The sequence below is a fragment of the Stegostoma tigrinum genome, chromosome 14 (assembly GCF_030684315.1).
Source record: "Stegostoma tigrinum isolate sSteTig4 chromosome 14, sSteTig4.hap1, whole genome shotgun sequence".
In the NCBI taxonomy this organism is placed as follows: Eukaryota; Metazoa; Chordata; class Chondrichthyes; order Orectolobiformes; family Stegostomatidae; genus Stegostoma; species Stegostoma tigrinum.
Genome location: NC_081367.1, coordinates 57340759 through 57363181, shown reverse-complemented (window position 1 = coordinate 57363181; position 22423 = coordinate 57340759). Strand labels below are relative to the sequence as shown.

Sequence of the window (22423 nt, the reverse complement as noted above, 5' to 3'; positions counted from 1 at the left end):
GGGCTGATTTGTCATTGATGGTGTCAAGTTTCTTCAGTGTTATTGGAGCTGTACTCATCCAGGCAAGTGAGGAGTATTGTCACACTCCTAACTTGTGCCTTTTAGACTTTGGAGATTCAAGTAGTGAATTACTCACTGCAGGATTCCTAGCCTCTGGCCTGCTCTTGTAATCATGTTACTTATATGGCAAGTGCAATTCAGTTTGTGGTCAATGGTAGTCCTCAAATCATTGACAGTGGTGGTTTCACAAATGATAATTATCGAAAGATAGACAAGGAGAGTAAGAGTGCAAAGGGTAGAATGGAGGGAAAAGAGATCCTGAAGATACCAAAAAAGCAACATACTAGCTGCCTAGGTGATCTTTCTCTGTGAAACTAGTTAAAGACTCAAGATTGGTGCCAGGGCACTAGGGAGAACTACCCTGTTCATGTTCCAGTTTTCACTATGTGATATGTTAGGTCTACACAAAAGGCAGATGGAACTTTGGCTTAATATCTCTTGTGAAGGAAAGCAGCTTTGGAACTGCACGCACTCCCTCAGCACTGACATTGCTAATTGAGCCTGCGTTATGGGCAGCACGGTGGCTCAGTGGTTAGCACTGCAGCCTCACAGCGCCAGGGTCTCACGTTCGATTTCAGCCTCAGGCAACTGTCTGTGCAGAGTTTGCACGTTCTCCCCATGTGGGTTTCCTCCGGCTCCTCCGGTTTCCTCCCACAGTCCAAAGATGTGCAGGCTAGGTGGATTGGCCATGCTAAATTGCCCGTAGTGTTCAGTGGGGTGTGGGTTATAGGGGGATGGGTCTGCGTGGGGTGCTGCAAGGGGTGGTGTGGACTTATTGGGCCAAAGGCCCAAATCTAATTATGTACTCCACTCTCTGGATTGGGGTCAAACCCACAACCTTGTGACTCTGTATGTTTTAATGACATTTCTTGAAGCTTACATTCAGATCCTCAGCAATTGTCTATGGAACTGGGTTCAATTCTTAAACAACGAGGGCCCAGAATATAATAGTGGCATCCAAGATTCAAAGGAGGATCAGTAGTTTTTCAAAAAAATTATGGATTATGGTGATCCTGTCAATGCTGATATTTGTTATCTGTCTCTAATTGCCCTTAGATTGAGTGTCTCGCTAGCACATTTGAAAGCTAATTTAAGAATCAAACACAACATTGTGGGTCTAGAGTCACCTGTAGGCCAGATCAGGTAAGGACGTTCATTCCCTTCCCTAAAGAATTTAGGGAGCCCACACAGATTTTTATAGTAATTGACATGGAAACCATTCTTTTTTCTAAATTTCAAATATGACAATCTGCCCTGATTGGATTTGAACTCATGTACATTAGTCTGAGGCTCTGGATCACTAGCTGTGTAACTTTTCATTGACCATCAAAATGTTTCAATAAAACATGCAGCACTTATATCCCATTGGCCAAACGACCAGATGTTAGTGCAACAATCTGCTGATTACCAATTGGTTGGGCGATCAGAGGGAGGTCACATGTTTTGTGGAGCAGTGACCTGTCTGAAAAGATAGTGAAAGACTCACTGTGAGCAGTGGTGTGACTGAAGATGGCTAACCTTGGAAAGTGATGGCAAAGACCACATGGATAGAAAGACACTTCATGGTTTCTCATATTGTACCCAGCAAGAGTGAGGTCACATATGACTCGGTACATCATGTGTCACAGGTCATATGTCCAAGTCACGTTGAGTCACTGAATGAGACTGCATTCTGCCTGGTGGATATGTCATGACGTCTGACTGAACCAGCCAGTGACATGTCTGGTAAGTGGAGAAGGTTGGATGTTGATTAGTAAAAGCTAACAAGACTGGACCCCTCCAAAGATAAGCTGATAGTGGATCAAATTGTGGCTCTCTCTCTCTCTCTCTCACTGAAACACAACTCTACTTCGACAACTTAGTAGACTCACAGCATTTGTTCATGGCGTGGAGATTGTGCAGATATCTGGAACCAAACAGGGTCAACCTGTGGGAATGCAGAGAAGAGTTAGAGCAGTCAGATTTCATGAACATCAGAAGGGAAAACTTTAAAAACAGGTCAGGAAATTAGCCATCAAGTCCAGCACCTGTGAAAATTGGAAAATCTCGCTGGTTGTGAGAAGTAAGAATCTTTCATGACTGCTAGTTCACAATGAGATGTCTGATGGTTCATGCATATATTGTCAACATTGAGACTCAGATGCACACGAAGGTGGAATTGATTTCCAGAACAGATATTTGAGAATGTGAGGACAATTTTAAAACTACTGGTGTCAGTAAAAAAAATCACCACTAAGAACGAAGTATGGAGTCCATGCCTTGCTAGATTGACATGTGAACTGACCAATTCCAGACCAGTGTAATTGATGCTTCACTAGCAAGTTGCTCAGTTATTGGAATAACCAAGGAAGGGCAATGCTGCTTTTCTGACCATGTAACAAGAGCTTTACTCTGTACATAACCCTGCGATGTACCTACCCTGGAAAGGTGATTGTAGACAGAGTTCTCTCATATTCTGCTTGAGAACCCTGCAGCCTAATGGTACAATGTGGATTTCACAAGTTTCAAAATCTCCCCTCCCCCTACTACATCCCAAAACCCACGCAGCTCGTCCCCGCCTACCTAACGTATTCTTCCTCTCACCTGTCCCCTCCTCCCACCTCAAGCCGCACCCCCGTTTCCTTCCGATCAACCTCAGCCCACCCCTTTGATCTGTCCGTCCTCCCCAGGCTGACCTATCCCCTCCCTATCTCGCCACCTACACTCATCTCTACTGGCTCCATCCCTGCCTCTTTAGCTTGTCTGTCTCCTCTCCACCTATCTTCTCCTCCGTCCATCTTCGATCTGCCTCTCCTTCTCTCCCTATTTATTTCAGCCCTCTCCCCCTCCCCTATTTCTGATGAAGGGTCTGGGCCCGAAACGTCAGCTTTTCTGCTCCTGAGATGCTGCTTGGCCTGCTGTGTTCATCCAGCTCCACACTTTGTTATATCGGATTCTCGAGCATCTGCAGTTCCTATTATCTTTCTCTATACCTAACCTTGTGCTGTAACTGCTAAAGATGGTCCTTTATCTGGCTCCTTTTTATGGGATGGGGGCATCAATGACTAGGCTAGTGTTTGCTGTCCATCTTTGAATTGAGTGGCCACTTCAGAGGGCAGTTAAATGTCAGCCACATTGGTGTGTTTCTGTAGTCTCATGTAGGTCATACTGTCTCAGGACGGCTAATTTTCTTCCTGAAGTGACATTAGTGAACTGGGTGGGTTTTTACCATAATGGTCTTGTGGTAACCAGTAGACTAGCTTTTAATTGCTAAAACTTCTAAGTTTAGACACCACAACATTATCCAAGTGCTCTTAACTTTTCACTTGAGTCCTTGATACAGAATGTGTGTAGTTGAGTGGTCCTCGAAGCAGTACAGTTTTAAGTGGCACTGCCTGATATGATTACAACATTTACTCTCTCTCATTCTCACTTATTTTCTGTTTCACTGCCTCACAGCATCAGGGACTTGGGTTCAATTCCACCCACAGGTGACTGTGCGGAGTTTGCACATTCTCCCTGCATCTATGTTGGTGTTTTGGTTTCCTCCCATTGCCCAAGAATGTGCAGGTTATGTTGATAAGCTATGGGAAATGCAGAGTTACAGGGACAAAGTTGGTCTGGGTGGAATGCTGTTCAGAGGGTCAGTGTGAACATGATAGGCCAAATGGCCTGCTTCCACACTGTAGGGATTCTATTATCTTATGATTCCACGTCATCTTTGAACTCTTCTTCAGTGATCTTTGAATTGTACTGAATGACCTGTTGAAAACCTTGGAACCAGCTCTCCTCTATTTCTAGGCAGAATTGCAAGTAACTATTGGAACAGCTAAGTAATAACAACACCTCGAAACTGAGTGTGCAGTGGATGTTATATTCTTACAGGCTTCTGCAGCATAAGGAATTCTAAAAAAAAAGAAGCATTCATGCCACAGGTAGTATACTGAGAGCTTTACTCTATCACCAATTTATGCGAAGATCTTCAACATGCTTGTCTAGATTCTGCATTCATCTGTGTTGCTTCCATTCCTAACTATTTTGTTCAACTTCTGCAGGTAATTCAGGAAGGGAAGGCTGAACTGAGAGAGAGAATAAACATGGAGTAACATCATCGAGGGAGTTCAAAACTAGGCTCCACGTACTCGTATATTCAACAAAGCATTCACGAGCAAATTACTAAGAAGTGATTTTACTATAACATAAGCAGAAGTTGCTGGAGAAACTCAGCATACACATAGCATCAACAGAAACGGGGTTGCTGGAAAAGCTCAGCAGGTCTGGCAGCATCTGTGAAGGAGAAAACAGAGTTAACGTTTCGTGTCCGGTGACCCTTCCCCTCAGCCGGACCTGCTGAGCTTTTCCAGCAACTTTGTTTTTGTTCCTGATTTACAGCATCCGCAGTTGTTTTCGGTTTTTATTATCTACAGTAGCATCTACGGAGGGATAACAGAATTATCGTTTCGAATCCAGTGACCTCTGCTTTCTCCACACATGCTGCTAGATATGCTGCTGAGTTTCTCCAGCAATTTTTGTTTTCATTTCAGATCTTGACATTGGCAGGTTTAATTTTAGAGTTTGTGTAATGTTTAACTCTATGAGGAGTAACTGAGACACGTAGTGTTAAAGAGATGTTACTTAAATATAGGCTAGTGCAGTGAGTATTGAAGGTATATTGATGTGATGCCATTAAGAAGGATGAGATGATGCTCATGTGGACTGCTACAGGCTAGTTGGCTAAATAGTCTGTTATTGTGCTAAAAATTCTGTGTAATGAATGGTTAGGTCAATCTGAAACCTCAAAGGCAGTAGAACTGTGCACACTAAGAAATGCACAGTTTACAGTCGTATATCTATTTAAATATGGAATTGTCTTAGTTTTCTTTTTGAGTGGCCACAAATCCAAAAATGATTTTCCTATAATTCAGTCTCATTCTCAGCATGAGAACTGCGGTGCTGCAAGGATCAGTGCTTGGATCCCAGCTATTCACAGTCCCCATCCATGATTTGGATGTAAGGACCGAATTTAATATTTCCAAGTTTATTCATGAAACTGGATTAGTTGGGAATGTGAGTTGTGAGGAGGATAAATAGAGGCTTCAAGAGTATTTAGATAGGCTGAAAGGGCATGGTACGTGGAATATCATCTGGAAAAATAGAAGGACAAAATATTTCTTACGTGGTGAGAGTGAGATGTGTTGATGTTCAAATAGATCTCGGTAACCTTGATTGAATGTCACTGAAGGTTAATGTACAGGGTCACTTGGCAATTGGGAGTGCTGATATGTTGTTTCACCAGGATTTTACAGGAGTAAAAGTGTCATACTGCAGTTACATAGAGCCTTGGTGAGACCACACCTTGAATATTGTGTACAGTTTTATTTCCTTTTCTAAGCAATGATATACTTGCCATTGAAGTATTACAGCAAATGTTCACTAGACTGATTCCTTGGTTGGCAGAATTCCTTACTTAGGAGGAGAGATTGAGGCGACCAGACCTATATTTTAGTTGATCACATTGAAGTACACAAAATATTTACAAGACGTGACAGGTTGATGCAGGAAGGATATTTCCTTGCCTGGGACAATGTAGAACGAGGGGACAGTCTCAAAATAAGAGGTTGTCCATTTGGTACTAAGATGATGTTTTTCATTCAGGTTGGTGAATTCTTTTTTCATCAGAGACCTATAGAGGCTTGGTCATTGATCATATTCAAGGCAAAGAATGATAGATTTCTAGATATAAAATATATCAAGGGGCACTTGGATAATGTGGGAAAATGGCATTGAGGCAGAAGGTCAGCAATGATCTAATTGTATAGTGGAACAGGCTTGAAGAGTCAGGTCAATGCAGAAAATATGTAGTGGCAGAGGGTGATTGCATCTTCCCTAATCACAAGAAAACACAGTAATGTGGTGACCGATCAGTGAAAAGTTGTTTCCGTAAATAGATCGGAAGAAAATGGTGAGGAGCTTCTCTCATTACAGGCTGGCTGTCTTGTGCATGCAACTGATAGGCACACTCCTGTTAGCAAGTACAGCCGTGAGAAAGCTGCAAAGGGGTGGGAGACACAATAGGGCAGTGAGGTCTACACAGGTGCCTGGGGAAGATGAGGATTGCAAGTGGATTAGAGGTAGAAGGGGTAGAGCTGTGCAAGGGGACTGAGTAGGTGGGAAGCTGGTGCTAGGGGTTTAGGTAGGAAAGGGATGTTCTGTGGTGATTAGGAGAGGCCAGAGGTATCTGAAAGAGCAGCAGGTAGGTGGGAGTGACAGGGAGGAAGCAAGTGTTGTGAAGACAGCAGGTCAGTAACAAGGAAAATCACAAAATAATAAAACACTTGTAAATGAATATGAAATTCCTTTGCTTAATGCTGCATTTGTTCAGGACATATGTGAAGATTGCAGCAGATGTTGTGGTGATGAGTGCTGTTGTTAAACTAAAACCTGAGATGAAGTAAGTAGGGTTAGTCACTGCCTGGTTGAAATATTCCAGCTTTGAATATGTGATAAATACACATTAGCTGCAACTTCACTATTCTGGAGGATCAGTTTAAATTGAAGGCTTTTTCTGTGTAGAAGTGTGTTGGTTATTTTGATGTGAAAAAAGAGTTGCTAACTTTTGCCATTGGGCAGTTTAAATACTGTAAAATTTACACTTTTCCATGTCTGTTGTAGCTTTAATGGAAAGTTGATAATATTGAAAATATTAATATATTCCTCTAATTCTGTTCACTCACTCAGTGATTTGAGGTGTCAATCACTGGGTTGTGGTAGATGGGTATGGGCATAGAGGGTATGGATTTTCAGCACAACCTTTGACGAGTCACCACATGTATGGATAAAGAGGAACTCTTTGAACTGTACTTGGATTTCCAGAAGGCATTTGACAAAATGTCACATAAAAAGTTGTTGGGCAAAATAGAAGCTCTTGGTCTAGGTAGTGATATACTTGGAAGGATAGAAGACTGGCTAGCTGGCAGAAAACAGTGTGTATGTGTAAATGGATTTTTTTTAACCGATTGACAAAATGTGACAGTGGGGTCTGCATTTTATTTTAATGGTGAGTGGCAGATGGATTTTAATTTTGATAAATGTGACTATTGTATTTTGGTAAAACAAACAAGGGCAGGACATTTAAAATTTAAAGTAAGGCATTGGGTAGTGTTTCGAAACAAGAGACCTAGGGGTTCAGGTACATAATTCTTTGAACTTTGTGTCTCATGGAGACAGGGTGGTTAAGAAGGCGTTTAGCATGCTTGCCTCCATTGCTCAGGTCTTTGAGTAAAGGAGTTGGGACATCATGTTGAGGCTGCATAAGACGTTGGTGAGGTCTCTTCTGCAGTACTGTGTTCAGTTCTATTTGCCCTGTTGTAGGAAGGATATTATGAAACCAGAGAGGGTTCAGAAAAGATTTAGCAGGATGTTGCCTGGAGTGTTTGAGTTCTAAAAGTAGGCTGGATCATTGTTTGACTGGAGTGTAGGAGGTTGAAGTTCATAAAGTTCTGACTGGTATAGTTCAGATGAATGGTAAGGTGTCTTTTCCCTTGGGCGAAGGATTTCAAAACTAGAGGGCATATTTTTAAGGTGACAGTAGAAGCATTAAAAACAGAGTAGCAATTATTTTCTACACGATGGTTGGCGTGGAATGAACTTCCCGAGGAAGTGGTAGATGTAGTTGTAGTTATAATGTTTAAAAGACATTTAGGTAAGTACGTGAATAAGAAAGGTTTGGATGGATATGGCCACATGCAAGCAGATGGGGCAGCTTTAGTTTGAGATTATGGTCAGTATGGACTCTCTGGACAGCAGGGTCTGTTTCTGTGCTGTATGACTCTAAATACTCCAGAATCCAACACAAACACAAAGTCATGATATCATATGACTGCATGTTCTAATAAGTGAGGTCATAAAAATCTGAAAATAGCCCTCAGAAATCAAAGAGTAATACTCAGTAAGAACACTTGAGATGGGGGAAATTGTACGCTAGGCCGAATGGCCTGCTTCTGTTCCTGTGCATATTTTACAAAGAATGCATAAGCATACAAGTCAGTAGTGAGAAAAGATCATTAGCAACACAATCTTCTTGATTTCCTATCAAGATGAAAGACCAATCTGAAGCTATACTTTTGAACTACCAGTAAGACACTTTCTATCTCTAGTCTCAACTACTACTTCCTACCATTTCCTAAAGCTTCCGTTGCTCACCTTTGTCCTCGTCTTTTATTACTCCAGCTTCCTCCTGTCACCTGACCATAATCAACTAACTTCTGCTGTACTTGCTTCTTCTTTCATATCTCCATCCAGCTATTTTGACTCAGTGCTAACCAACCTGTAACAAGTTCCTTTACAAAGGCAACATTTTCCTTCAAAGCTGCCGTCATCAGCCATTTCCTTAAAGAATGTTACAAAGCTCATTGTCCACTAAAACTGACTATCGCCTTTCTTTTCTCCAAGTAATTCAAATATATTATTGTCATCAAAATACTTTGTTCATCTTTTCCATGTTGAAGTGCTGTCAAGTTGCCTTCCCCTTAAAGCACATTCCTGAGACTGTCCTGGATATCCTTTGCAATTGCAGCTTTGATTTAGTATTGCTCCTTAACTTTTTCCTGGTATTTGACATGATCAGCTATTCCAAACACTGCTTCACTGAGCTCCATTTTTATTCAAGCACCTATGCATGTTTCCACTGTACTCCAGTGCAGCCTGGATACCTGTAGTATTGGCTTATTCTTTTATCTCCAGAATGCCTCACAGTTCTTTTCTTTAGGCCCTTTATTTAATGTGTATGCTTAGTAACATTTAGATCCTTTCAAATTGATAACACCGTATGTTGGCCTGTCCACTGTCATGCTAGATTTCATGATCATCTCATTACCAGGCTATTTTAATCAGTGTCGATAAGTTAGAGCATTGGAGTACAGAACTTATTTTCTCTGGCTCTGGTAAAACTCTGTATCTTGTCTGGAGACTTGCTAATATTGTCCCCTTCTTTAAGAAGGATAGCAAGGATAATCCAGGTAATTATCGTTGGGTGAGCCTGACGTCAGGGGTATGGAAACTACTGAAGAAGATGCTGAGGGATAGGATCTCTTCCCATTTGGAAGAAAATGGGCTTATCAGTGATAGGCAACATGGTTTTGTACAGGGAAGGTCATGTCTTACCAACTTAACAGAATTCTTTGAGGACGTGACAAAGTTGATTGATGAGGGAAAGGCTGTAGATGTCATATACATGGACTTCAGTAAGGCGTTTGATAAGGTTCCCCATGGCAGGCTGATGGAGAAAGTGAAGTCACATGGGGTCCAGGGTGTGCTAGCTAGAGGAATAAAAAACTGGCTAGGCAACAGGAGACAGAGGGTAGTTGTAGAAGGGAGTTTCTCAAATTGGAGACCTGTGACCAGTGGTGTTCCACAGGGATCTGTGCTGGGACCACTGTTGTTTGTGATATATGTAAATGATCTGGAGGAAGGTGTAGGTGGTCTGATCAGCAAGTTTGCTGATGACACTAAGATTGGTGGAGTAGCTGATAGTGTAGGGGACTGTCCAAGATTACAGCAGAATATAGATAGACTGGAGAGTTGGGCAGATAAATGGTAGATGGAGTTCAATCCAGGCAAATGCGAGGTGATGCATTTTGGAAGATCAAATTCAAGAACTACATGGTAAATGGAAAAGTCCTAAGGAAAATTGAACAGAGAGATCTGGGTGTTCAGGTGCATTGTTCCCTGAAGGTGACAACACAGGCCAATAGGGTGGTCAAGAAGGCATATGGCATGCTTTCCTTCATTGGGCGCGGTATTGAGTACAAGAGTTGGCAGGTCATGTTGCAGTTGTATAGGACTATGGTTCGGCCACATTTGGAGTACTGTGTGCAGTTCTGGTCGCCACATTTCCAAAAGGATGTGGATGCTTTGGAGAGGGTGCAGAGGAGGTTCACCAGGATGTTGCCTGGTATGGAGGGTGCTAGCTATGAAGAGAGGTTGAGTAGATTAGGATTATTTTCATTAGAAAGACGGAGATCGAGGGGGGACCTGATTGAGGTCTACAAAATCATGAGGGGTATAGACAGGGTGGATAGCAAGAAGCTTTTTCCCAGAGTGGGGGACTCAATTACTAGGGGTCATGAGTTTAAAGTGAAAGGAGGAAAATTTAAGGGAGATGTGCGTGGAAAGTTCTTTACACAGAGGGTGGTGGGCGCCTGGAACGCGTTGCTAGTGGAGGTGGTAGACGCAGACACGTTAGCGTCTTTTAAGATATATTTGGACAGGTATATGGATGGGCAGGGAGCAAATGGACACAGACCATTAGAAAATAGATGACAGGTTAAACAGAGGATCTTGATCGGCGCAGGCTTGGAGGGCCGAAGGGCCTGTTCCTGCGCTGTAGGTTTCTTTGTTCTTTGTTCTTTGTTCTTTAAGGCATGACACAATGAATGTGTCCACTGGCAAAATTGACATAGCTGAGAATTTCCCCTACAGCAGCTTTGGAAATGTAAGAATGTTTGATGTCCTGCTCGTTGTGGAATATTACCTGAGGGAATCCGCGATTGGGTGCGTCGACAGGCAGTAAGCTCAGAGATCCATCATGCACAGCTCGGACGACAATATCCAATTGACTGCAGATGTGGTGAAAGTTAGCAGATGGCAGATAATATCCAGTGTTCTCCCGTACAGCTGCATTCCTGAGGTTAGACAGATTAGGAAAAGGTTGTTTAAAGAGGATTGTAAGGGGAAACCAGGGAACTGTAGACCTGAGTGTCTGGCTTTGGTTGTGGGTAAATTGTTGGAGGCAATTATAAAAGATAGGATTTATGGACATTTAGCGACGAAAATCGTGTCTCATAAGCTTGATTGAATTTTTTGAAGAAGTTACCAAAAAGATTAATGAACATAGAACAAAGACGTTGTTTACTTCGACTTCAGTAAAGCCTTCAACAAGGTTCTGCATGATAGACTAACTGGTAAAGTTAGAGCACATGGGATTCAGGGTGAGCTTGCCAATTGGATGCAAAATTGGCTTAGCAGCCAGAAACAGAGAAAGAGTCGGTGGAGGGTTGTTTGTTGGACTGAAGGCGTGTGACCATTCGTGTTCCACAGGGATCGGTTCTGGCTCCTCTTTCATTTATCATTTATATAAATGATTGGATGAGAATATAGAAGATGTGGTTCGTAAGTTTGCAAACGGCACCAAAATTGCTGGCATAGTAGACAGCGAAGATGGTTTTCTAAGATTACAAAGAGATTTTGATCAAAATGGGTGGAAAAATGGCAGATGGAGTTCAATCCAAAATAATGCAAGGTATTGCATTTTGCTACAACAAACAAGGACTTGACTTCTATAATTTATGGTAAGGCTTTGGATAGCATTGTAGAACAGAAGGGCCTATGGGTTTGGTACTGTATTCTTTGAAGTTTGCCTTACATATAGACACAACAATGAAAAAGTTGTGTAGCACACTTGCCTTCTTTGCCCAGTCCTTTGAGTACAGGAGTTAGGAAGATATGTCAAGGTACAACATTTGCCACGCTCCAGTCACTAGGCACCTCACCCGTAGTTATAGATGATGCAAATATTTCTGTAAGGGGTCTCAAACTTACTTCCCATGACATTCTGAGATATGTTATATCAGGTCCTAAGGATTTACCCACCTTGATATTCTGTAAGACTTCCAGAACTTTCTCCTCTGTAATGTGAACTGTTCTTAAAACATCAATAGTTATTTCCCTACATTCGTTAGCCTCCATTCGTTCCTCTACAGTAAAAACTGTTGCAAAATATTGATTCAGTATCGGTCCCAGAGGAAGCGGTGGATGTGGGCACTATTACAACTTTCAAAGGTCAGTGGGGTAAGTACATGAATAGGAAAGATATGGAGGAAGAGAGATAATGGGAACTGCAGATGCTGGAGAATCTGAGATAACAAAGTGTGGGGCTGGATGAACACAGCAGGCCAAGCAGCATCTCAGGAGCACAAAAGCTGACGTTTTGGGCCTAGACCCTTCACCAGAGAGGGGGTTGGGGAGAGGGAACTGGAATAAATAGGGAGAGTAGGGGAGGTGGACCGAAGATGGATAGAGGAGAAGATAGCTGGAGAGGAGAGTATGGGTGGGGAGGTGGGGAGGTAGGCTTCCTACATACCAACCTCATCCTGCCCTCTTGACCTGCCTGTCCTCCCCGGGGTGACCTACCCCTCCCCACCTCCCCACCCATACTCTCCTCTCCACCTATCTTCTCCTCTATCCATCTTCGGTCCACCTCCCCCATCTCTCCCTATTTATTTCAGAATCCTCTCCCCATCCCCCTCTCTGATGAAGGGTCTAGGCCCGAAACGTCAACTTTTGTGCTCCTGAGATGCTGCTTGGCCTGCTGTGTTCATCCAGCTCCACACTTTGTTATCTAAGATTTGGAGGGATATGGGCCAACAGCAGGCAGATTGGGCTAGTTTAGTTTGTGATTATGTTCGGCATGGATGTTTGGACTGAAGGATCTGTTTCTGTGTTGTAAGATTCTATGACCAAAGCTCTTGGAGATTTAAGAACTGAGCAGGGAGTTGGATTGGGCATTATACTTAATGAGATAGACAGTCATCTACAACTTGCACTTATATAGTGTCTTAGCATAAAAAAACATAAGGTGCTTCACAGAAGCATTTTCTGACAAAGTTTAACACAGAGCCTCAAAAGGAGATGTGGGTGACCAAGAGATTGGGCATTTAATTAGGTAGTAAGGAATGTCTTGCCATAGAAGAAAGAGAGAGAGAGATCGAGAGAGGATTTTTCTGAGTTTAGGTTCCCAATGGAGTGACGGAAATCGAGGGCTGAGCAAGAGGCCAGAATTGTAGGAGTGCAGACATCATGGGGGATTGTAAAGCTAGAGGATATTACGGAGATCAGGGTGAAACAATGAAGAGATTTCAGCACCAAGATGAGAAGGATAAAATTGCAGCATTGCCAGACTGAGAACCAAAGTGGGTCAGTGAGCTGAGCGAAGATTGTGAACAAAGGTTGGTGTGCATTAGCATAAAATACCAACCTGGTGCAATCTTTTATCTTGGGTTTCTGGATATTAGTGAACCAACTTAGCCTTTTGTCATAATATGACAGCTCCATTGCATTTTTATTGAACACATTCCCTACTTTCCCAACATGTTTGAAGAAAAATCTAAACTAAAACGGCATTTGTGGGACATTTGAACTCACATTCTGCGGATTACTCACCAAGTACCATTGCCAACTGCAGGATAGATGTCAGGGACAGTGCTATTGGAGACTATTGAGGAAGAGACAGGCTGAGCCCCACAGTTGGGGGTGAGAGAGGGCAGGAACAATCAAGAAAAGAAACATTTTCAACCAGCTGTTACATGTCTCCTAGCAACCAACTCAGAGTATTATGGACAGATGCTAGGCAACAATTTGTTAGTTACCCAGGGAACCAGGGTGGGCAGTAGATGGCTGGTGTGAGGGAAAGAGAGAGAGTGGAAGAGTAGCTGTCTTCTGAAAAATAAAGTTGAGTTGCACTGCGTAAATACTTGCTGTCTAGAAATTGACATCTGAACTAAACTGAAGTATATAGCTTTCCATTCAGTTTCCCAGCATTTTGCCAGTACACAATGTGTGGCTTTAGTGGGGAGTGCTCTGAGCGTTGACTCGGTTGTGGGTTGAAACTCTATTCTGGAGTTGAGCACTAAACAGGCCCTGGCACTCAGTGCTGGCAGGTAATTGTGCCATTGAATAAGACATTAAACTGAGGCCCCTACAGTCTCTCTCAAGAGGATGTTAGAAGTCCAGCAGCACTATTCTCCATAGCGTCCAGGCTATTAGCTTATCTGTTTATTATCTCATTTCTGCTTATGGGATCTAGCTTTGCACAAGCTACAAGTTGTATTACCTGCATCACAACATCAACTGCACTTCAAAAAAGTGCTCCAGTGGCTGACAGGTGCTTTCAGGTATCCTACACCATGACAGATCCTACTTTAGTCCATTCCTGTATCTCTTACCACCTCCTATCTGGCTTTCCTTCCTTCCTTTCCCTGTTTCCATCTTCCCTCTGTCCTGTTCTCCCCTTAATTTTATTCCATTGTTCTGTAAGATCGAGGCTGATCTTACATTTCAACTCCACGTTCCGATCCAATGTCTCTACCCTAAATCCCTCAGTGTCCATAAATCAATACCTCTCAGTCATGTGCAATGTCTGAACACCACAGCTTTCTGCAATAGAAACTCCAAACATTTGCAATCCACTGGGCTCAAACTACTCAGGCCAATTTAATAGCCAGAATCCCCACAACAGTCCAGAAAATTCAAAAGCCAATCAGAAGAAAGTCTCTTCCACAAACAGAACATCTGAGGACCAACTCCTCCAATCACAGGCTGGTTCCCTCTTGCACTTGCTGCTGATAGGTTCGCTATGAGCCTGCCAGCAATAGATGCAGGAGAGAAACCACTAATGCTTACAGGAGCAATGGGCAGTGCAGAAAAGAAGAAAAGGGCAGAAAATGAGTGAGCTCATAGGGAAGGCTTGGCTGGGGCTAACTGAGCCTTGGGTGGAGGTGGAATCAGAGAGTGAGGTGGCAGGGGAAGGGTGTCCTTTTATCTTGAGTCTTTTCCTGAACCTGCCTAGGCCAGGGAACTGTCTGACAGGAGTTATATCTGCCTGGTCTGGGAGTGGAGGAAGCATTTAATGGAGGGACAAAGGGGAATGATAGTTGTAGCGATGATGGAAGAGGCAGCAACAGGAATGGAATGAAGGAAAAGGCTGCAGGCACAGGGGAAGACAGCGAATGGCTGCAATGGGGTGGTTGAGGATGGAGAAGCTGAAAGTTGTGAGAGAGAGGGAAGTCAAAAGGGTAGTAAAAGAGAGCCTGCACTGGGGAAAGAGAAGGAGTAAGGCTACAAGGGCCAGGTGCAATTGAGATAGGTTACAGAGGCTGTAAGGGAATTTGCAAATGGGAAAAGGAATGCTGATGAAAAAGAAATGGAAATCTTTAAACTTGTTATTGATGGAACAGTCAACTAAATAGGAGCAAAAAAAAATGAAAGTATTGACGTAATGAATTCCTACAAATGAAGTGCAATTTCTAGCTTAAGGCTACATGTTTTCAGGAAATACTATATGGTGCTTCTGAGGCTTTATAAAGCTCTTGTTAGGCCCCATTTAGAATACTGTGTCCAATTCTGGGCCCCACACCTCAGGAAGGACATACTAGCCCTGGAGCGTGTCCAGCAGAGATTCACACGAATGATCCCTGGAATGGTAGGTTTAGCGTACGATGAACAGCTAAGGATCCTGGGATTGTATTCATTAGAGTTTATAAGGTTGAGGGGAGATCTAGAAGAAACTTACAAGATAATGTATGGTTTAGAAGGGGTGGATACTAGGAAGTTGTTTCCGTTTGGCGGGGAGCCTAGGCCCATGGGCAGAGCCTTAAAATTAGAGGGGGTAAATTTAAAACTGAAATGAGACGACATTTCTTCAGCCAGAGAGTGGTGGGCTTGTGGAATTCATTGCCACGGAGTGCAGTGGAGGCCAAGACATTAGATGTCTTCAAGGCAGAGATCGACAAATTCTTGATCTCAGAAGGAATCAAGGGCTACAGGGAGAGTGCAGGGAAGTGGAGTTGAAATGCCCATCAGCCATGATTTAAATGGAGGAGTGGTCTTGATGGGCCGAATGGCCTTACTTCCACTCCTATGTCTTATGGTTTTATGGTCTAAAATGTGGATGTTTTGTGTCATTTGTTCAATTTAAACTTGAGTTTGAGATCTGAATTACAGTAAAGAGGATAGCAACTCTTTGGTTTCAGGCTTTGTGCATATGGAACATGAGCACATTATCCATGGCCAATCGCACTAATTGGCCTTTCATGTAGGTGCAGCAAGCAATTAAAAAGGCAAACAATGTGGTGGCATTCATTTCAAGAGGAGACGGAAGTAAAGATGGCCTGCTGCAGTTGTAGAGGGTTATGAGAACTCACCTGAAATATTACATAGATTTGTTTTCTTTATTTGAAGAAGAAATACATGTGACATAAAGGGAAACCATAAGACCATTAGATATAGGAGCAGAATTAGGCCATTCAGCCATTGAGTCTGTTCCACCTTTTGATCATGGCTGATATGTTTCTCAACCCTGTTCTCCTGCCTGCTCCCTGTTACCCATGATCCCCTTACTAATCAAGAACTTGTCTGTCTTAAATATGCTCAAATTGCATCCACAGCCTTCTGCAACAATGAGTTCCACAGATTCACTACTCTCTGGCTGAAGAAATTCATCCTCATCTCAGTTCTAAATGGTCGTCCCTTCATTTCTGACGCTGTGCCCTTGGATCCCAGTCTCTCCTACTACTGGAAACATCTCCTTGATGTCCACTCTATCTAGGCCTCTCAGTATTCTGTAAGTTTCAATGATGTTCCCCCACCCTTGGATCCTTCTGTACTCCATCAAGTGCAGACTCAGAGTTTTCAACTGCCTCTCCTATGCCAAGTCCTTCATTCCTGGCATCATTCTTTTTAGCCTCATCTGGACGTTATTAATACAGATTAAGCATTCTAAGTCCTGGGATGGCAGGATTGTCTTGTGAAGTGAGATTGAGGAAATTGGCTCTATCTTTATGAAAGTTTTAATGAATGAGAGGTAATTTCACTGAAACTTACAAAATTCCTAGAGGCCATGACAAGGAGGAATACAGGTAAAATGTTTCCTCTGGCTGGTGACTCTAGAATTACAGAACATGATCTCAGAATAAGGGATGGCTATTTAAGATTGAGATGAAAAGACATTTCTTCAATCAGAAAGTGATGCAAATCTGTAAACTTACCCACCCCCCAGTAATTGGGTAGGTTCAAGACAGCAATGAATAGGTTTCTTGAGATGAATGACACCAAAGGACAGGGAGATAGTGCAGAAAAGTGGCATTGAAGAGGTGATTAGCCATGATGTAATCATAAAATTTTACAGTACAGAACAAGGCCATTTAACCCATCATGTCTTATAGGCTCCCAGCACAGCTACCCAGCTTATTTCCATTTCCGGTCCTGTTGCTGTAGCCCTCTAAATTCATCACTTTCAACCATATATCGGACTCTCTTTTGAAACCTCTTGTGGAATCCACCTCCATCACTCTCCCAGGCGACCTTCTAAATGCTAACAACTCTTCTTTCTTAAACAACGGCTTCACATTTACAATCTCCAGTCTGCCAGGACTAATCCTGTGTTCAGAATGGCGTGGAAAATTTTGGCTCCGCGATTCGCTCCCTCACCTCTCTCAGCAATGTGGAATAGGAGGAAAAGCAATGGACTGAATGCCTACTCTGCTTCCTATGGCTCCTGTCCATATGAGTATGACCACAACAATCTGTGGAAAGTGAGTTAAGGGTGTTGGATGTTTGTGTGAAAGTGAGAGTCAGTTCCATTAAAAAAAATCACTTTTGCTAACTTATGTCTACGGTGTTATGGCAGTTTTAAATACTACCGTGTCGAAGAAATCAATACTCCTTCATATGTTTGTAACTTTAGGTTTAATGGAGAGTTGGTAACTACTGAAGAGATTGATTGATTCTCCTGGTTCTGATTCTTCGTCCAAATACAGAAGGCCAAGTCATTACGTGACTGGATCACCTATTGGGTGAGTTGATGCAAATGACAAAATAAAGCCTTTGACAAAATTAAAAAAAAAAGCCCTTAAGGAAATCTCAGGAAATGCCCTTGAAAAAAATGGTTTGTGTGAGTGAAGAAATTTCTCCTCATCTTAGTCCTTTTCCTTATCCTGAGACCATGACCCTGTCACCTGGACTCTCCAGACAGAGAAAACAGCCACTCAGCTTGGTTCTGCAATCATCTACATGAAACTATGCACACAGAATATTTTCAGTCTTTGCTTCTTACTGTAAGTCAGTTTTCAGGCTTGTGAGGAACATTGTGGTATGTTGCTGCTGCCTCAGAATTTCACACTGGGACTTGTGTAAATCTTCCTCTGTTCGGAGCAATTGTTGCTTCAGAAATCTGAGTTCTTCCTTCAGATTCTGAGTTTCCAGATGAGAAAGAGACTTTGCATAAATCTTCTCTTTCATACGCAGCTTTTTAATCTCCTCCTCTTGTACCTGCCAACAAAACTAATTCTGTTGAACTCATGAAGTGAAGATTAGCTCCTACATACTTTAATTTCTATGCTTTCTTCCCTGTCTCCTCCCTGAGATCACAGAATCCCTTCAGTGTGGAATTCGGCCATTCAGCCCACCGAGTCCACACCAACCCTCCAAAGAGCAATGCCACCCAGACGTTATTCCCTACCATATCCCGGTAACCCTGCATTTCCAATAGCTAAGCTAGCTAACCTACACATCCCGAGAGACTGTGGATAATTTAGCATGGCCAATCTACATCTCTGGACTGTGGGAGGAAATAAGAGCACCCAGAGGAAACCTGCACAGGCACGGGAAGAATGTGCAAACTCTGCAAACACAGTTGCCTGAGGCTGGAACTAAATTCAGGTCTTTGGCACTGTGAAGCAGCAGTGCTAACCACTGAGCCACTGTGCTGTCCCAAGATGTTGACTCTTTTTGGGATTCAGTAGCATGGAAATCAGGTGAAGCACAAATTTCAGCCTCTCACACATCCATAAACACAGTCATACATACCACAAAGCGCACTGGGGGTTATGTAGCCGCTGGCCTGGAGTTTTGACCGGGATGCTTTCTTGATTATAATAAGGGAAATTCCTTGTGAAATGAAAGGTAACAATGGTTTTCAAAACTGGAGGACTAATTAGAGGCTTTCCAGCCTGAGGTCAGCAGCAGATTGCTCTAAAAGGTAAGTGACTGGGAGACCACTTTCAACACTGAGGCATCCTTTCAATAAATTTATTTTTAAAAATCAAATAAAAAGGCAGAAAAAGCCACCACTGAACAAAGTAATCCTGCAAGGAAAAGGTAAATTCAGAGCAAGGGTCTGAGTGAAGGGAAATTTAAAAAGTTAAATAGAAGGAGCAAATCAATAGCATGGTTTACCTGGCTAATAGAGAGTAAGATTAACCAGAGTGGGAAAAGAAGCAACAGAACATGAAAATGTAAAAGCATATAATCAAATAGACTCAGGGGTTAGGAACAAATAGTAAAAAGACACAAGACCATAAGACTATAAGAAATAGGAATGGAAGCAGGCCATTTAGCCCCTCAATACTGTTCTGCTATTCAATAGGACTATGGCTGATCGAAAATTACTTGCGTCCTGCCCTTTCCCATAACCCTCGATTTCCCTGATGATCAAGAATCTATCTTTCTCACTCTTAAATACACATAAGAACTCTGCCCCCACAGCTCTCTGTAGCAGGGAGTTCCAAAGACTCAAGAACCTCTTTGAGAAGAAATTCCTCCTCGTCTCAGTCTTGATTGGTGCCTCTTTATTCTGAAACTGTGCTCTGGTCCTAGACTCTCCCATGAGAGGAAACATCTTCTCAACATCTTCCCCGTCAAGCCCCTTAAGAATCCTATACATTTCAAATGTGACCACCTGTTGTTCTTATAAACGACAATGAGCAGAATCCCAATCTGTTTAATCTTTGCTCATAGTTCAATTTCTCCAATCCATGATTCATCCAAGTGAATCTTCTCTGAACTGTCTCCAATGAAATTATACCTTTCTTAAATAGCATAATTAACGACTCTTTATCTGAAAGCACATAGCCTTCATATGAAATTTCAGACTAGCTTGCCAAAGGTATGGGAAGCTGTAGGGGTGAGCCAAATTGAAAGAAATTAAAGCTGATAATAGCAAGTTGAATAGTTGCTGGGAAGAGTAGAAGACAGGAGAGATAAAGACAAGCATCAAGTATGCTTTGAAGTGAAATAATGTCAAAAAGATAGGGTTGAGGACATTCCACCTGAAGGCACATAATGCACAATAAGATAGATGATCGAAAGGAACAATAGAAGTACGCGAGTATGTTCTAATTGCCTTTCCAGAAACATGGCTGCATAATGACTAGAACAGAGAAATGAATATTCAAGAACATTTGACATTTAGGAAGAACAGACAAGATGACAAAGGAGGTGAAGCTCCACTGACAATTAGGGATAGGACTGGTACATGAGTAAGGCAGATTCTCAGATTGAAAGAACAATATGTAGAACTTGTTTGGACGAATTTAGAAACTGCAAAGGACAGCAGACATTGGTTGGACTTTATAGAGCATTTATACAGCACCGACAATAGTGGTTGGATAGGACATGGTCTTAATCAGAAGATGAGAGAAGCTTCTAGCATGGGCAACACAGTTATCATGAGTGACTTCAATGTGTGTATAGATTGAGTAAACCAATTGAGCACAAAAGCGGTGACACCTCTTCACTCCCCAGGTGACATCATCTCACTACAGGCCATGGTGGGCAGGAGTGATGAGCCAGATTCCTCAAGCTCTGCATGGGCGACGGCCATGGTGGTACCATCAGTGCCAACCCATTCTGCTACCCAAAAATCAAATGACCTTCATCTTCTTTATCAGCTTCTCTTTAAGTTCCATCCATTGAGCCTTTTGGTCCTGTGTCTCTTCTTTCAATACCCGCTCCCTATTAGAAAGTGAACAAACCAGGATTATTCACCGAGACACATCCATACCGAGGGAGAATGTAAAAGCACAGGAAATGACTTTTCGGCCCATCATTCTTCTTTGAGAGACTGACCAATTTATCCCATTCCACCATTTTCTCTCACTAAGTCAATTCACATTTAATCTCAATCAAATATTTATCTAATTAACCCTTTTTGAAAGTTATTATTGAATCTGCTGCCAATCTGCAGTCCAGATCATAACAGCGAATTCTCATCCTACGCATCTCCCCTCTTATCCTTGTGTCAATTAAACCTTAAACCTGTGTCACCCATTTATCGACACTCTTTCCAGTGGAACTGGTTTCTCCTGGCACATGCTATCAGAGCCGCCTCATGATTTGATTTTGATTGTGATTTGATTTATTGTTGCCACATGTAATTAAGTACAGTGAAAAGTTCTGTTTTGTGAGCAATTCAGGCAGATCATAGCAAACAAGGACATTGTGACCATCTCCACTAAACTTGTGCTTTGCTGGAAAGGGAACAATCCAGTCTCTATATCACTGAGGTCCCTCATTCCTGATCCCATTCAACAAAATCTCCTCTGCCCGCCCGCTGAGCCCCAAAATCTGTTGGCCAGAATTAAACACAATACTCCAGCTGAGGTTTAAGTCGTGTTTGGTTATGATGCATCACAATTTTGCTTTTATACCCTGTTTAAAAAGCAGAAGCGAGTTATTATATTCAGAGATACAGTCATGTGTTCAGCTCTGAATGAGGTCATTCTTCCTCTCATATGCATGCCACCTCTTTACTAAGACTATGGGCTGATTACTGTCCAACTCTGTTTTGAGCATTTTAAAAATCTGTCATTTTTTTTAAGGAACTGGACTGAGAGAATAAACCCCAATTCCATTTTCCAACTGACCCATAGAAGGGTAGATCTTACATTTTCGGTCACAATTGCTGTTTCTTGTACGAATCTTGGCCAACCCCTGGTTACCCATCTTCCTCAGTCTGGAGTTGGAGCTCACTAATGGTTGCAATTTTTCATAAAAGGAGATGTGAGCTTCACTGACAAAGCCAGCATTTATTGCCTACCCATGATTGCCAAGGAGCTGAGTGGCTTGCGAGGCTATTTAATCAGCAGTTAAGAGGTAACCACATTGCTGTAGGTCTGCAGTCACACGCAGGCCAGAACAGATAAGGATGTCAGGATTCCTTCACTAAAGTGTTTTACAGGTATATTGGTCATAGATAGAGTCATAAGCAAAGAAACACACTCTTTGGTTCAACTTGTCCATGCTGACCAGGCATGCCAAACTAGCCCAACCTGCATATCCCTGGACACTATGGGCAATTTAGCACGGCTAATCAATGCAACTTGCACAGTTTTGGATTGTGGGAGTACCCAGACATGGAGAGAACGTGCAAACTCTGCACAGTCACCCAAGGGTGTAACTGAACCCAGGTCCCTGACGCTGTGAGGCAGCAGTGCTAACCACTGAGTGGCCATGTCACCATATGAAAGAAATATAATCCTAAGGTGTGAAACCATTCCTCATAATTTAACCCCAGGTATTATTTTGGTGAATCTTCTCTGCATGCCATCCAAGGCCAATATTTCCTTTCCGAAGGCATTGCACCTAGGACTGAATGCAGCAACTCCAAATGGCATTGAATATGAGCTTTATATGACCGTAACATCACTTTCAAACTTCTGCCCCCCCAGTCCATCCATGATGAAGTGTAATGTTTCATTACCCTTTGACTCCAGCTAAACTGTCCAATGTAACCTGACTCAGATAGGGAAGTGGTTCCATTGACTGTAAAGCA

The 22423-nt window shown here is 42.5% G+C and overlaps 1 protein-coding gene across 1 annotated transcript in view; it reads right to left on the bottom strand.

Moving 5' to 3' along the window:
• Positions 1-22423, bottom strand: part of LOC125457485 (centrosomal protein of 128 kDa-like) — a 38009-nt gene that overhangs the window by 2265 nt on the left and 13321 nt on the right. The window contains exons 7-10 of the mRNA XM_048541712.2: positions 20523-20604; positions 17927-18141; positions 10571-10721; positions 1932-1987 (exon numbers count right to left, since the gene is read on the bottom strand). Coding sequence (XP_048397669.1) covers positions 1932-1987; positions 10571-10721; positions 17927-18141; positions 20523-20604 — 504 coding nt within the window. The remainder of the gene's footprint in view (positions 1-1931; positions 1988-10570; positions 10722-17926; positions 18142-20522; positions 20605-22423) is intronic.